Here is a 16,653-nt window from a genome sequence, read left to right on the forward strand (position 1 = left end):
TGAAGAAGAAGAAAGTATATTTGTTCTCTTAAGATTAGGGATCTTAACATGGATCCATTGCCCAGAATTCTTATTGTCTGATAGTCACAACCTGGTGGCTTCTGAGATGAATGTGTGGGTCCAGTCCGCAGTCTGCGTTAGAGAAACGTATGCAGCACGGGCAATACGCTCCAGGGAGCTCAGCAGAGAGGCCGGAAGATCTCACCTCCCCTCTCACTCTGAGAAATGGTCCCTCTGTGGCATAACCAAGGACAAGTCTGTTGCTGCCTATTTTGGGATTTGTAGAGAATGTTTGTCTCCAATTAATAATTCTGGCATCTATGGAAGGTGTTAAGTGCATCTACAAAGTCAATTAGAAATACAGATTTGCATGGCAAGCTTTAGCCAGTAATTGCCACTACAGGCATGCCATAAACTTCAATTCTGAGAGAAAGTGCCAGCCCTGTGCTATGGACTGCACGCAGATTTGGGGGGGAAAACATTTTTTCTGAAGTCAGCTTCCAGGAGTCATCTAAGAAGACAGTAACTCGGTCCATTTCTCTAATACAGCCTTGCTGCTGTTCTGTGCTTTGAACTGTCTGTCCGTTGTCTCTGCAAGTTGTTTGTTCACTCTGCTGTGTTTTCAGCATTTAGTTACTATTAGTTAAGCAAGTACTCCATAGAAATATATAGAAAACTATAATCTTGCATCTCATTAAGGGTGTTTCCTATACTAAATTCTTTAATTTTTTTTCTATTTTATGTATGCCTTAAAGCGTTACATTCACATTACAAGAAATGAATTAACCTACCCCATCACTAGGAAAGATGGCTTCAGCCTTTTGAATCTAAACAATATTCTAGCAGGTAGTTTTTGTTGTTCTTATGCCAAGCTCCCACAAGTTCCACTTAAAAGTCATTGCACCAGAGCATCATGAGAGCAGCAGAGTTTTAGCCTTGTAGAAACTGAGCTCTTACCACAGCAAAGATCTAAACCTGAAAGCAATTAGCTTAGTGTGCAGATCATGCTACATGATTTCCAAATCAGCATGATTTCTTTTTGAATAAAAGCGTGACTTCTGTCAGTCTTTCCTTATTTTATTTTATCACTGAAGCAAGTGCTTATAAAATGTACCTGCAAGGAATAATGTTATGGGAATTTCACACCTCACTTATCTTTTCTGCATTCATGTCTTTGCTCCTTTTCTTCCTCCTTTCATGATAATTGTTGCACGTATAATACTACCCCTCCCACTGGCACTAAGCAGCCCTTGTCAGTCCACACGTTACAGAGAGCACATGATTGACAAACTGGTAGCAGAGATTTCCTATCCAATACTGAAATGTTTATGGAAAAGCTTGCAAAACTAGCGCCTCTGTTGTGCAGTTTCTTTGTGCCTGCTTGTCATGTTTGTACGGGCAGATAAATACAAATCTCCTAATGCTATTTTTCATTGACTTGTATTTATTTAGCTCTCTCCCACTCAGTGCTAATGGACTTAAAGCAAAAGAGGAATTCCCATCACGGAGGCAGCAATGATAATGTTGAAATCTCAGCAGACTCTGCGACAAAACACTGCTGTACGGAGCTGGGTCTCAGGACTTACTCGACCTCGGCTATTCATCTGCACACTTCCACCCCCATCGCCAGGCTCCAGGGCAGACCAAAAGGTGCGCGCTGCATTCCGTATACCAGCTGTTAGTACAAGTCAGGCTACTTCATAGTTCCTGCTTGGGTGAAACATGGCTTCTGGTGGCATTCAAGTACAAAACCAGAGCACTAGTAGTTTCACTCTTACTTTGTCTGGTTTAATTGATCAGATACAGGGTTTCTTTACTCTTGTAATGTCATCAACTGGACAGACAGCATGTGGATGTCAATTCTCCGGTGGTTCCCAGCCCAGTGGTTCACAGCAGTGGTTAGTAGATGGCTTCCAATGTTGGCTCTATAAAACCCTCTTGATCACCTCAGTCTTTTACACTGCTAGAATGCATCGGAGACTGACCTGAAGGATTAACCTTCCTGTGTTTAATATTCCCTTTTAAGTTTTGTGTTCTTTTCAGGCTACAATTCAGAGGATAACCTATGTGAACAGTCCTCTGAGGTGGAGTTTGCAAGCACTAGACAGCACGGTAAGCTTGTACTGTATACGAATGCTCCAAACATCTGCATTAAGACTTATTTCATTGCATCCACGTGAACTGTCCTGGAGCATTAGTCGAATTAACATGCTAGAATGAGATGTAGTAACACGACACCATTTTGGTAATGTGGGTCTAAGTACTTCTATTTTTCTATTGAGAGGCCTTTAATGCACATTTTCCCAAAATAAATTTTCAAAAACAATGCTGATGTTGAGACGAGTTGCCTTACCCCAGCAACAGACCCTTTAATGCACTTCCTACAGATTTGTTGCTTATTTTTCTGGACATTGTTAAATTCCTTCATTAAGGGAGTGAATCGGCAATAAAAAAGATTCAGGGTGGGGAGTCTGGATGCACGGTGGGAACACTGGTGCAGCAGCAGCACTACCTGCGTAGAGATTTGTGGATTAATTTGCAGGCTCATTACCAGCTCCTTTCAAAGAACCAAACTGAGAAAGAGACAGCAACTTATTGTTGAAATTCTTCAGTATTTACATTACTTTGTTCATAGTTGCTGTAAAAGCAAGACACAGAACGTACTTCTTTGTGCAAAAAATAAGTGAGAAAAACAAGATGGATCCTGAACAACTTGACCTGAAAAATGAAAATGGTTTCTACTCTGTCCAGACTTTGGCATCCTGTGTATATTACATTGTTGATATTTTCAAAGTAACTTAGTGGCACAGGCCCTATTTTCAGAAGGCAGACTGTAACCAAGTCTTTTAGAGAATTGGAGGAACTTAAGATCTCTTTGTTCAATGCTTGTTTTGTGTTTTTCAGTGTCCAGGCCAAACAGTTTAGAGAGCAGTAGAAACGCTTCCAGCAGTAGTTCACCTCTCAATTTGAAAGGTAAACCTTTTACAGCTGAGTTCTGACAAACAGGAGATGAAATTCTGTGAAACTATGTGCAAAAATGCCATTTCCCTTCCAATTAATTTTGAAAACTTTTGTTTTGAAATTGTAATGGTTATGCAGTCTGGATATGGCTGTCTTGGAAATCAAAACTGCTGGAAAAAGTATTTTTCTAAGACTGATTCTGGCAAGGGGTGGCTTTTAAGGCAGGCAGCCTTCAGTCTGACTGGCATCACATTGTGGGAAGTATCAGGCCACTCTCAGACTCCTTTTACAACAACAGGTCTCTGCTGTTCTTACTCTGTACACAGCTTGTGTATGGAATCTGTGTGCTCTGGAGATTTGCTTTCGCTGAAATTGTGCATCCTTGAAGGATGCCAGGAGTCCTAACACTGTGGAAAAATCTGCTTTCCCACTGGCAGGTTCTGGCTCTCAGATCACACGCAGCCAAGACTGGGCAATCTTCTAGTGGCACAGAGGTGATAGGGAGGCCTCCTTACTGTCTGTGTTATTCCTATTCTTTTGACAAGTAGTTGTGCTTGTTTAACACAGGGGCTTAAAGTATGTACCGTAAGACGTTTACTAGTCCTGATTTTTCAAAGTTCTGACTGCCTTGAGTTCTGTAGGAGAAGAAAGTAAGGCAAAAAATGCCACCTAGTCTGTGTGGAAACAGCCCTAGATGATAAAGTTTCTACCTCAGTGGAAAATCTACTGAAATGAGGGAAGAACAATGTCTTTAGTAATATTTACGCTTCTCCTCAGGTTCCTTAGATCATATCCATGGTAGAACTGAGAGCCTCAGCAGTGAAGATATGGTGCCAAGCAGAGAGGCACCAGCCTTGCTCCGAGACACCTATCCATTTCACTCTGCTTCTGCCGGCGTAAGCCCTAGCAGGAGGCATGAGTCCTCCTCCCACAGGAATGGCTTGATCTCTTATGATATACCTCAGAAGAGTACTCCATCCCAGTCTTACACAGGCAGGCAACGGTCTGCCTCACCTGGCAGTGAGATGGTAACTTTGGAAGAGTTCTTGGAAGAGAGCAACAGGCTGTCTCCACCAAGTGTAAGTAAATAGAGCTGGATAGCGCATCTCAGATGTCAAAAAAATCCTCAAAGCTGATTCAGGGGGGCAAGGGCATAGGGAAACAGGGAAAGAAAAGAAGATCCTTGTTCATACACGTGGAACTTGCAGAGGACTATTGAATCTTGCAAAATTAATGAAACAGTTCCAACAACTAAGGCAAGATTGACTTTCGCACAGCACTCTGCCAATTTATTTTGGTGTATCAGCTATGGCAAGTCAGGCAGATAATTCACTATGTACTGTGTATTGGATTGCTGGGGCTTTTTAGTATCAAACACTTGTGGTCAAGGTTTCATATTATATCATCAGTTCTCAGCTTCAGGTATTTTTATGTGAACTGATCAGTTTTCTGTGTAATTTTCAGCTGCGTAATTTTTCTGGAATTAGAAATAAAACCTAACAGTAGCTTTCAATTGAAGTGCAAAATACACAGTTGTTAAAACCATCTCTTAATCTGAAAATACGATCAGTGCATTTGAGAGAGAATATTTTTCTTGCTGAAGGAAGTTCTTGATGCTTTCACTATGCTGCATGTGTGTGTGCTGACTGGCACCATGCTGTTGGTTCAATAACTGCAAATATATGTTGCGTGCTGAAGTGCTTTGTCAGAAATGAAATTATTGTCTTTTACTGCTCAGACACACTGTACAGTAGTGAGGCGGTGCAATATTGAGCATGTTAATATCTTAAGAACAATTCATTGATAGTGTAAGTGAACAGATGTTCCTGTTTTCATTATCCTAAATACAATTGTTAGCTTTTACAGATGTTTAAAATTTGATTTTTCTTTTTTTTTGTGTGTGTGTAACTACCTGACTGCATATCTATTTTCATTCTTTCTGTCATCCTTGTTCCTTTTCAGCGTCGGCGCAGTTTAAATGAAAGCGAAATGATTTCATTGCACCAATTTCTGTTAGAAGCTGATGCACTGTATCCCTCTTGTTACTCCCCATGTCCTCCCCTCCATCAGGAACCTTCGCAGTCACTCGAATCAGTCCTCAGTCATTCATGTCCCGACAGCGTGAGACACAGAACAGGCAGGGGCAATAGGAGATCTACTTCACTATATATCCCCAGGGTATATGTTGTTCTTGCTATGAAGGCAACAGCTCCCAACTTACCACAGCTTTTGCTAGCATATTAATACCTATAGAAGCATACTGTAACTCTTAGCTGTTATTTTAAAGGCTGCCAGATCACTTGCATGAATTGCTCGTAAAGTATTTCCCGTGCTTGTTCATAAACATGCGTGGTTTGGGAGGACTAGTCATTCTGTAATGTTAATGTGCGTAACAGCAGTTTAAAGTGAAGTTAAAAATAATCCTAACACTTTACCATTTAGTTGAGTGTAGAAATCTTCCTGCTGCACTATTACCATTGATAGTGTTCACCCCTAGCAAACGAGTTTTGTGACTGGAAGAAATGTTTGGAACGCTAGTGAAATGAATATATCAAGCTTTAACATACTTCCTAAAGAAGCATAAAGAAATACATTTCATGAGCTTGTTACAGCAAGTTTTTTGTGAAGACAGCATGTCCCTTAACTATTCCAAGCATGCTTCGTACTAATAGTCCAATGGCAGCTGATCAAACGTCACCATTTTTGTTTGCATGGACCATCCCCATGGTATGGTCATTGTATATTTTCTTTTACTGCCAGGTTAATTGTCTGACTTGAAATTTGAAAGTTAATTGTGGGCAAGCAATCGTATTTGTAATGATGTTTTGTATGTTTCATTATATTGTACACACAGCTTTTAACATACGTAGTATATTGACTGGGAGAGGTAAGGGGAATGGAGAGCAATGAAACTCTCCTGTAATGCTAGGCACATCTCCCCAAGGTATTCTCTCCTGTTACATCCCTGAAGATACAGTAGAGTGTTATCTAGATGAACTGCATTCTGGAAGATGACAGACCATCATTGACATCTGCTGATACCAATGGCTAATGTCATTAATAGGATATTGATGTTACAGTGACAGTGGCTGATGTGAAAGAAAGCAAAAGAGCTGCTGCCCAGGTTGCAAGTGAAATGAAAGTTTTAAAATTTATGACAATTAATCTGGCAAACAAGGCTGTCGTGATCTAATTATGATGAGTATGATACTCCTTGATTTGGATTTATATCTGTCGTAGACATTTGTATCTTCTGTCCCCCTCTTTAAATAGAAAATCTATGGTTGTGTTGGGTTGAATTAAGTGGGAAGGAAGATAATCTGAACACAAAGCTCTGCATGATTCTTTACACAAAAAGTGTTGTCATTAATGTGGTCTGTGCATATTTTCTCACATCAGGACACCTCCAGTAACAGAGACGACTTGCTCAGCGATTATTTTAGAAAAGCAAATGAGCCTTCAGCTACTGGGAACCTGCCGATTCAGCCATCCAGAAAGGACGCTGCTAAGATGCCCACTGGTCTTGTTGCTCCAACTGTAAAGATGACCATTGCCAACGAAGAAGGAAAAACAGCTAAGCCTGGCAATTACATGAAGTCAAACCTCAGACAAGTCGAACCTGAGCCTGTGGCACACTCCCAGGGGTCCCTTAAGCTTCCTCACACACCACAGCAGCAGCCCACCAATGGGACACGGCAGATGGCACAGCCTCAGCAGCCTGGAAGCACGAGCAGGAGGAGTACATCACTGAGCAGGGCATTTAGCTTAGCCTCTGCAGACCTCCTCAGAGCCACCGGCCCGGAGACATACAGGCAGGAGAGCCCTCAGAGGTCAGCAGCAGACTTGTGTGGGGGCAAGGATGCTGTCAGTCAGACTGCTAGGGTTTCTGTGCCCGTGAGCTCCCAGGCAACCTTAAGAGAGAGGCCACAGTCTGCAAAGGTGCCAGGTTCAACGCAAGGTGTCGATTCCCGCTGTCGGCAGCTTGACGCGAGGCGCCTTTCCCTGGCCCCACCAAAGGATGAGAGGCCGCTCTCCTTCCATCAGTTCTCTGCCTCACCCACTGCATCCAGCAGCAATCTGAACGTGTCACAACAGGAGCGTGTGAACCCTGGGCAGCACTACTCACCCGCATCACATGCTCCCTCTAAAGTCAAACCCAAGCCAGCCCCTCGTTCTGGGGAGGTGGCCACAGTGGCCCCTGCCAGAGCTGTTTCCAGCAGCACCGAGGGAAATATTTCCCATGGGCAAGGCCAGGGTGATGCCCTACTTACCAAGTGCCAGGGTAAACTGCCAGAAGGCAGCGCTGGGACTATAGAGGAGCCCATGAGAGGAGGCAGCTCCAACAGCACTCCGGGGCCTCCGGATCCCCAGGGGGATCAGCAGACGGTTTGGTATGAGTACGGGTGTGTGTAACCCATGGACGCACCTAGTAGTATGTGTTTGGCATTGCTGGAGTCCGGGGAGCATTTGTCGAGACACTGTGCCAGGTCTTAAAAGTCATCACCTGCATGCTGCTCTGAGTATTCTCCGGGTACTGTTTCTTAGTTGGACAAAGTACGATTAAGAGAAACAAGAAGCAAAACCCCAGCCCTTCTTTTGACACTGTTGTGCCTAAAATAAAGTGGAAGCCTGAGCTAATCTCACAGCAGGCTTGGCACCTGGTTCTTAAAGGTGCTGAGCATTCCCCACTCCAGGAGAAGCTCAGCAGGGTCCTCTGTCATTGCTGCATTCTGCCCCACTCCTACCTGCATTAAAGAAGAATTAACAAGTCACATGTGTGTGCTGAACCCAGCCCTACCATTGATAAATAACTTGATCATACTGAAAAGGTCATATAAAAGCCAAACTTCTCCCCCAAAGACAGAACCAGACACTTGGCTTAAGTAGTTCAAAGAGAAAGCTGAAGAGCAAGTGTGTGGCTTTAGCCATGGATCTGTTAAAAATAATTTCTTCTTGCCACAGCCACATTTTATAGAGGTAACATGTAGACTTCAAGGGTCACATCTGAATCTTCCCTGCTGGGTCTGTGTAACACAGAGAGGCCGGCGTAATTACCCCACTGCCTTCACTGTAGTTACAGCTCAGCAAGTCCTTGACTCTGCAAGCCAAGTGGTGCTGCCTTTTGAAGCTTGTTTTATCTTTTATACAAACACTGGAACTAACGCAGCCTTTCAGGGGAGATGCCATTTCAATTGGAAAGGTGGCATCTCATGTACAAAAGTGTCTTGTATGTATATAAGAAGCTCAAGTATTGTATAGGAATGCTGTGTAAATTGTATTATTACATCCTTGTGTGTGTGACAGCCCACATCCTAAGCAATATGTGGGATTTTGTCTCTTAGAAATCCTTGTTTATGTCTGCAAGAGCTTTGCTCAGTATAGAAAGCAAAATAATTTTGTATACATGTGAAAGAAATATACTTTTAAAAATCTATTTATGTGTAAAGAAGTTCCTTGTATGTTTCTGTCCAGAGTGTGATCAGCTGCTTATGTATATGTATGATCAAATGCATATCTTTAATTCTATTTCATGTTTGTAAAGCTGCTTTTCTTGCAATAGACTAAATCCTTAAAAAAAAATAGTACTTGTTTTGCTGGTTCTGATTTAATCTAGTAAAAGCTGAAACTGATTCAGCTGAGGATGTTTTTGTTATCTCGTAGTCCCATTCTGGAAACTACAAAATTGTTTATAATAAAGATCAAGACAAAATAGATGGATGTTGTACTTTTTTTTCCTTGGGGAAAAAAAAAAAAAAACAAACAAAACACAACCAACCATGATTCATGGTGCTGGATGGAGATCTGTCTGCAATAGCTTTGTGTAAGCCTCAGTATTGATTTGCATCTCTGTGTGGCAGAGTTACATTTGTTTTTATAACATTGCCACAAAAGACATATCAGAAATCTTTCAGTTTGATTGTAACCTTCTTAATGAAGACTTTAGAAGGATTGATCATGCAAATTAAGTGACTTCCAGGTCACTGCAGAATCAAACTATTAGATTTTTCTGCTACTCTGACCACTTCAGACAGTGCCAAGCACGCTGTCAGTTTGACCAAGCTTGCAATTTATACAAGCTGTTTTGTGCTTTTCTCTCAGGATTCCTTACAAAAGTGAGAAATTATTCATCTTTGAACATGAAGAGAATGGTAAAACCAATGTTCTGCTATTTTAATTGCAAACCATAGTTTTGCAACAACTTTAAAATTGTGTGGTATACAGCAATTTTAGAACATACTGAATGTTTTTGGTAAACTGAAATTCTTCTTCCAGAAATTCCCTCACAACACTGATTCTTGGCCAGATTACTTAAGACTGGTGTTTCTCCTTTGTTTCAGCTCCTTTTTGGAGGCATGTGCTCGATTGCCAAGCAGGCTGGACTGCTGAGGAATTGATCTGCGAGTTATCAGTTCCTGTAGATCGGCTTTTGCTATAAATACCTGCGCAGTCACTGACACCTTAGTTATCATTTTCTGAGTTATTTACTTTCTCAGTTCTAGTGAGTTGGAATAAAAATGTACTTAAGACTTACATAGTACCTTTCAAGTATGGGATAATTTTAAATACAGATGTTATAACATGGTACAACTGTTTAAGCACACAATGCTGTGGCACTTGGGCCTTCCTGAGAACATTAAGTAAAATTTTGGTATAGGCACCTGTCCCACCACAGGCTGGTGCAGTCATTTTGCAGTCTGCTCAACTCATTAATTATTTTAAATTCTGGTAGATGTGATGGCTCCCAGGTAAGAGCCACCATCAGGGAAGATACAAGGTCAGAGGGAAAAGCTGAAGCCCAGGTCCTTGTCATGGAAACCTTTTTCCTATTCAATATTCTTCAGCTATTCCTCAAACTTGGAAGCTGATTGTGAAGGGAACAGACCTTTTCTGATTTCAGTTAATTGAGGTCAGAACATAGAATCTCCAGATGAAGAATTAAAATATAGCATTTACTTTTTTCTGTAACAAGTGAAGCTCCAAGTGTAAGTGTGTTGTAAAAATGGCTAGTACTTAGCTTTAGAAAAATGATGCATTAAGGAACACCACATGATTGGAAATCATTTCTGACCATCTAGATGTTTGGGGTCATATTAGAAGATCAGCCAAAGGTAAGTGACTTTAAGACAGAACATGGAAGAAGTTCTTCAGAAATCATTAGTTCATGTGAAATGGCTACAAACTGGATGTTAAATGGATGTGGAGATTAACACATTTATTTTTTGTTGTTAAATGTGAACCCAGATGTGCTGAGATAATTCAAATTGTAGTTTTGCATTTTTAGACAAAAGGGGGAAAAAAATAATCATTTGTGGTAAGCTTCACCAAACAATTTTATCTTAACAATTGCTTCTCTGCCTGTCAGAGTTGTGGAATATCAGATCCTGGCAGCACTGGAGATGTTCAAGGCAAGGTGGAAAACTTGGGAATGGTTTTACAAATTGCCAGTACCAGGCAGAATTAACCTGCCCTAACAGTGCAGGGTGAAGTAGTTCAGTTACTAAAAATAACAAATGAAATTATCCTTATGGACAATTGTTAGACTTGAGAAATAGACTGGGCCTTGAAGGTCTGCCTTCAGAGCTGGTACTAGAAGTTGCCATAAGAACTTAGAGAGAATGGCATCAGCTGGAAAGTGGAAAAAAAAAAAAAAAAAAAAAAAAGATTTAAGAGTACTGGAAGGAATTTAAGGTGACTGGGAGAAGCTACAGCAAGTTTTGCAAAAGTGCATGGTGTTCTTCCAGTCACAACAATTTCTTCAAAACAAGAAATCGCATCCCTCCATAGTAGTCACTGTCTTCTCATCATCTGTCTTCCCCACATCCTTCTTTAGCTCATTTGTATTGCTCCATTTTGCTCTTTGTGACAAGTGATGGCCAAGCCTTGAGGCAGGAAATATAAACCACTGCAAGTATTTGCAGTGTAAAAGAAGCAAAGTTACTGAACAAAATTGGTCCTGTTTTACCTCAAACCAGGACAGCTGTTATCAAATCAGTCCACAGTCTTGTTTGACAGCTTGTTTGTCAAGACTGTATTGGAGACCATTAGATTTGAAACTTACTGTGAGTTCTCTGCCACCCGATACCTCTTCCAGAGATGAAGAAGATGAAGAATAGCAAAATTTTCAAGAAGGGTGGAGGTTGTTTCAGTGTGTGTAGTTTTCCACACTTAATGTCCAAACCTCCACCTCACTTCTCTTTGCAGGGTCTGAGCGTCACAGTTGCTTTCAAAGTAAAAATCAGAATTGCCAAAACAGCCACCATAGAAACTATATAAATATAGCTGTAAGAAGTAGATGTAATTATCACCACATTCTGATTTCTCACCCAGAATTGCTGGTTTAGTATCAAGAGTGTTAGAAACTGAGAAACCTGAGCCTAAGTACAATATAGACCATTCAGTTCATAAATTGGTCCTTACTGAACACGTCTCTTTCGCTGTGAGTTTTATTTCATGCTGGTTAAGACATCACAGTAGAAGAGAATTTTAGCTATGGCACTTAACTTGTGTTGTACGTTAAGAGTGTACATCTGTCCTCAAGTGGCTGTTGAAAGGACTTACCTCTTCATGTAAGAGCAATATAACTGATGACCCTGACAGGGTCACAACCACAGAAGCTAAGCAATTATACTGAAAATTTTAATTACATTTTAATTCCTGCATAGATCACTTCTATAGTCTTGCTGTTGTTTTATTTAAGGTATGATTTTTCAAGAAGATTCACCATTTGCCCAACTATTTCCAAGTAAATGCACTTTCTTCATGGAACATCCTCAATTTTCAGTTCCTGCTGGAACTGTAGTTGCTTAACTATTCAGAAAATGGACAGAATACAGAGACAGACTTGTTTGCTAATGATGACTTGGACATACAAAGAAAGGGCCAATACAAATTAGTTGTAAAGACAGATGTTTTCTTGTCAGTTCTATTCTCAAACATCAGCAACTCTCCCATCCCCCAAAAATCCCTTACCAGCTACAAGAGTAAAATCAGCCTCAACATCACAAGCTGCAACATCTCCATTTTGTATGTGCTTCTCCACAGCATCTTTTACTTTGCCTGTTCTTAATTCATTTTCTCCATATCTCCAACACCAATAAATGAGGAAAAAAAAAAATTAGTATGAACCCAGCATACCAAATGAGTATGAACCCAGCTCATAGCTCCATACAAGATGATTTCTTCTTTTTCACCAGAAGTGTCTAAAAACAAAAGACGTGAATAAAAGAGCTGAAAGCATCACCTATCATGTGCTAACCTATTAAGTGTATATATGTGCCATACGTGCTGTACTGGTGCAAGCAAAAGAAATCAAAATTATCAAGTGCTCGTAAATCGCAGACAGAATTAAAGTAGTAAACTTCGCTTATGGAAGGCCTTAAATGAGTGTTCTATATAATGCATTATCATAAGTACCTTAGCACAAGTAGTGAAAGATAGAAAATGAAGCCAAAATAAACCTAAGAAGTTAGCCTATGATTCTATAGTAAAGCAAGCATAAAACTTTGGCTTGTTACAAGGTTTAATTAAAAAAAAAAATAAATGTAGCAATTATTGCAGAAAGATAAGCCAAAATACACATAAGGACTTCAGCAGAAGTAGGACTTGCTGCACTGGCAGTCTGTTTCACACAATTCGCTTTCATTGTGCCACAGTGTGCAAAGAGCCCAACCCCGTACACTATTACTGTTGTCATTTTTTCTAGTAAGTTATAAAATAAAAAGGAGCTAGGTTTTGGGGTTGTTTTGTTTAAGTGTCTTATATTCAAGGTGCCAGGCCTTGATTTTTGTTGGTCAAGTAGAAGCATATTAGATATTGTTCAGAGATCTGGACATGAGGATAACACACAAACTAGCAGCTTACATGAAAGATGGATAGTACCTTTAGTCTGTTAACAACGCATAAAAAAAGCAATCTATTTAAAAGGAAATCAACATTTCTCTTTCACCTGTCGATCTAAAAGGCATCTTCTCAAGTTTGAAAATTTTAGAGCAAAATCCTGCTTAATGTCCGTGAACTGGAACAGTGAAGAGCTCCAACTCCTCACTGCAATGTAACGTATTTAAATTTGAAATGTGACTGGATTCAAATGCATGTGTTACAGAAGATAAATTATAGTATTTATAATTTACACTTCAATCCCTGAAAATTGATAAATTGAATAGTTTCAGTAATTGCATAAATACCTCACATAAGTCTGTAGCAAATTTCTTCTTTATATGAAATAGGAAATTATTTCTCAGTAGCAATTTTTTATTTAACTCCTTAAGTCTAAATAGTCAAGGGGAGCATAACTGAGTGACACAACTGACATAAAAGGATTTGCCATGAAAGAGCTAATCTTTTTTCTTATCTGCTTTAATAATTTGTTCACATTTATTCTGGTATTTGCATTTAATGGTGCTTTCTAAAATCTGTTTGTTGGTAGTACTTTTCAAAAAGGTAATGACATAGTCATGGTGTGTCTATCATCATATAAAATTATGGTAGTTACTACTGTTTTGTAAGAATCCACACAGCATTTTGATTTTTCTTATATTCAAAATCCAAAATTTTGCTCTTAATATACTTTAAAAAGGCTAAAATGAACTCCTGCCCTTTGAAGATCATCAACAGTTTCTTCAACTGAAAGATACTAATCTGTTTCTCAGGATTTGGTTTGTTTGTTTTGTATCAGCCTTGCTTTGCTTTTTCTTGTCTTGGTGGAAGTCCTGTCACCAGGACGGTTATGCAGTTCGTAGATCTGCTGCTGTGGGTGGATCCCATTAGCGTTACACTGGGAGGAAAAGACCACCACACCAAAATTTTTCCTGTACCATGTTTTCTTCTTGCTCTACACATCAGCAGAGGACTACATTTTACTGTAGGTTTCCAGAGTGAGATTCACCTGACAAAACGCAGACATCTTCACCTGAGCTAGTCAGCTAGACTTCTTTTAAAGTCAGTAGAGAGAAGCAGACACTTCAAACATTCAGCTCATCTCACCCCAAGGCACACATCTCAAATACAGACATCTGAATATAAACAAGATGAATCTCCTTCTTCTAAAGGCCAGAGTGCTTTCCAGGCAGAGGAAGAAGAGTTCTGTCAGATCTTCCATGAAAGTTTTCACTGATTACTTGTTTTCTGAAATTACATTCATGAAAAATGCAGGAAACTCCATGCAAATGATTTTTAGCACAGAAGACTGACAAGAAAAGTGTGACCACATTTTTTCATGCAGTACTTCAGAAAGATTTTCATTAGCTCCTACATAAATAGGATACAGCTATGTCAATTGTATGACAGCTGAAAAAAAATAGCATATGGTTTTGGTAACATCTCTTAATCCTTTATTTTAAACTTTTGTGGAAAGCGAGTCCTAACCTCAGTATTACATGTAGTCTTATTTTGTATACTCCTGAACATTGCTGCTTACTCCACGACTTTTTATAATATCAGTACCCATACGACTGTAGCCATTGTTCATGATTTCTCTGTGGTCAGACTCCTAGATCAGAATTTTTTTAATTGCAGATCTTGTTTTAAATGCAAAACTTGACAGCAATTAATCAGCACGCAATAAATGTTTTCTCTCCACCTACTAACACAGTACTTCTTGCCACTGGGCACACTATGTAAAGGCTTCTGTAAGGCTGAAAACTTTATTTTTTAGTATCCTTTTCTAGTCTATAAAGTTATCTGAGTATTCCACCGTAGTGGGTGCTGTACAATATTTGCATTTTATTTTGGAAGTAAACATATGCCTCCAAATTCCTACTAACCATGAAATAAAAAGTGACAGATAAACCCACCAGAAAAATTTATCATAATTAGTAGCAATACATTATTATCAGACAAGATATGCCTCAGACAAGAGGCAAAGGCCACAGCTCAGATTTGTGCCTTATTAAGCTAGGCTTTGCAGAAATACATTGAAAAAGCCAACAGCCATCCCAAGAAATTGTAATCGAATTAAAGCACAGACAGAAAAAGTTAGTCTGATAAGCAAAATAAAGAAAATATTAACTAGGTAACAGACAATGTAAGAAAAAATTACTTTGTTTTTCTATACATACTCAACTAGTTCTCCCGTGTAGAATATCCATGTACTCAAGTTGCATGGCAGAGCAAAGCAGATATACCTTCTTTGTTTTCTGACACCTATGACTTGTTAAAATTATTTTCTATGCAGACACCTGTTTAGAGAAAATTCACGGCAACAGGACACAGTGAATCTGGCTAGCTGCTTCTTCTCTTACTCACAAGCTCATGGTAGTTTTAAACATTGACATTTCATAGTATACTTGAATATTCAGAGAATGTTTAAAACAAACTAAATTCTGCTGAACAGATTCAAATTCCCACTGTGCATAACATGCCAAACTCCTCCAAATCATTAGAATACTTTGAGCTGCTCTGGGAGATATTTTAAGAGATTAAGGTATTTTTATTAAGGGAATCAGGATGTTATGTTACATAAGTAGCTGGAGAGACCAAGTCCTTGTATCAACAGTCTAAAATCAGGGACAAAATAATTGAAATTAACCGTAGCAGATAGATAAAGATGTTTAGCAAAATGCCTCAGAGCTTTATGAAAGAGCTTTTTCTATCCTTATTCAGTCAATCTTTGGCTTCTCTAATGAGATTGCAAATAGAGTGCCACCTACAGTGCTACTTTTTCCAATGTTGAAAGTTATTGTTTAGGAATAGGACAAAAATTTTAATTAAGTTTAAGTAAAATGTATTACAAGTTTTAAAATAATACAAAACATACCAGTGAACTCTTCCATTATACAGCTTTTAAATTATTCCAATACAGTGAAATCAGACTATGCATTATCCCTACAGAAGCTCTCTAAATTTTGTGGAAACATTTGAAAAGCATCACTATTGATAAGTCAAAATTCCAGTGCTTTTGGTAATATTTAGGAATGATTCCACAGCACTACAAGAAGAAAAAAAAAGCCAGATGAGCAGATGTATTCTGATGTGACTGAAATCAGCCTGGCATGGACACTTATTTCTAGTTTTGTGACACTTGTTTCTAATATTTATAGAGATTATGTATCTCCTAACTCCATTTTGGGCCACACAGTGTAGCATGAAACATTTGATTGTACAAGGATGTTGTACAACACTTTCTATGTATCTGGAAATCCTTGATCTATGGCATATTCTTTCAAAACTGGATAGGAGTCAGTTTTCAGGAAAAAAAAGACTATCAACAAGAGAGGAGCATCGTGTTGACAACAGCAATCTTATTAGACATATTAGTCAAAGCTAATGTACTTTTGGCAGAAAAACAATGCAATCCTGTGAAGATTATTATTGTATAAGTATATTGTCTTAGAGAAGGCACTATTATAATAGCTGAAAGTACGCAATCCCCGCTCAAGAGAATGTACTGTTAAAAGGTAACATAAACTAAGATTCTATCCAGACTGCTGGTTTAACACAGATGTAACAATCATAAAAATAAATGTAGTATTTTAATATTTAATGTTTCCATTCAGTAGTCTTTTGCTTTCTATGCTGCCTTTCACACAAAACACAGAATACAGTCAGTGTCAAAAACTACACTTAGAGAAGCATATGTATGCACACTGATGTACAGTTAATACACACATCTGGGCTTGCTTTTTTGTCGTTAAATGACTTTGAAATCAACTCCTTCACTAGGTGTTTAATGTTAACTTTCCTGGCATTGTAATA

The 16,653-nt window shown here is 39.2% G+C and overlaps 1 protein-coding gene across 1 annotated transcript in view; it reads left to right on the forward strand.

Annotated features, from left to right (window-relative positions):
* CCDC88C (coiled-coil domain containing 88C) overlaps positions 1 to 8,667 on the forward strand; it is a 102,755-nt gene extending 94,088 nt beyond the window's left edge. Inside the window, exons 26-31 of the mRNA XM_082484801.1 lie at positions 1,468 to 1,650; positions 2,044 to 2,112; positions 2,905 to 2,973; positions 3,739 to 4,040; positions 4,924 to 5,139; positions 6,361 to 8,667. Coding sequence (XP_082340927.1) covers positions 1,468 to 1,650; positions 2,044 to 2,112; positions 2,905 to 2,973; positions 3,739 to 4,040; positions 4,924 to 5,139; positions 6,361 to 7,374 — 1,853 coding nt within the window. The 3' untranslated portion in view covers positions 7,375 to 8,667. The remainder of the gene's footprint in view (positions 1 to 1,467; positions 1,651 to 2,043; positions 2,113 to 2,904; positions 2,974 to 3,738; positions 4,041 to 4,923; positions 5,140 to 6,360) is intronic.
* Positions 8,668 to 16,653: the final 7,986 nt, after the last annotated feature.

Source organism: Vanellus vanellus, assembly GCF_965231255.1.
Source record: "Vanellus vanellus genome assembly, chromosome: 6".
Taxonomy (NCBI): Eukaryota; Metazoa; Chordata; class Aves; order Charadriiformes; family Charadriidae; genus Vanellus; species Vanellus vanellus.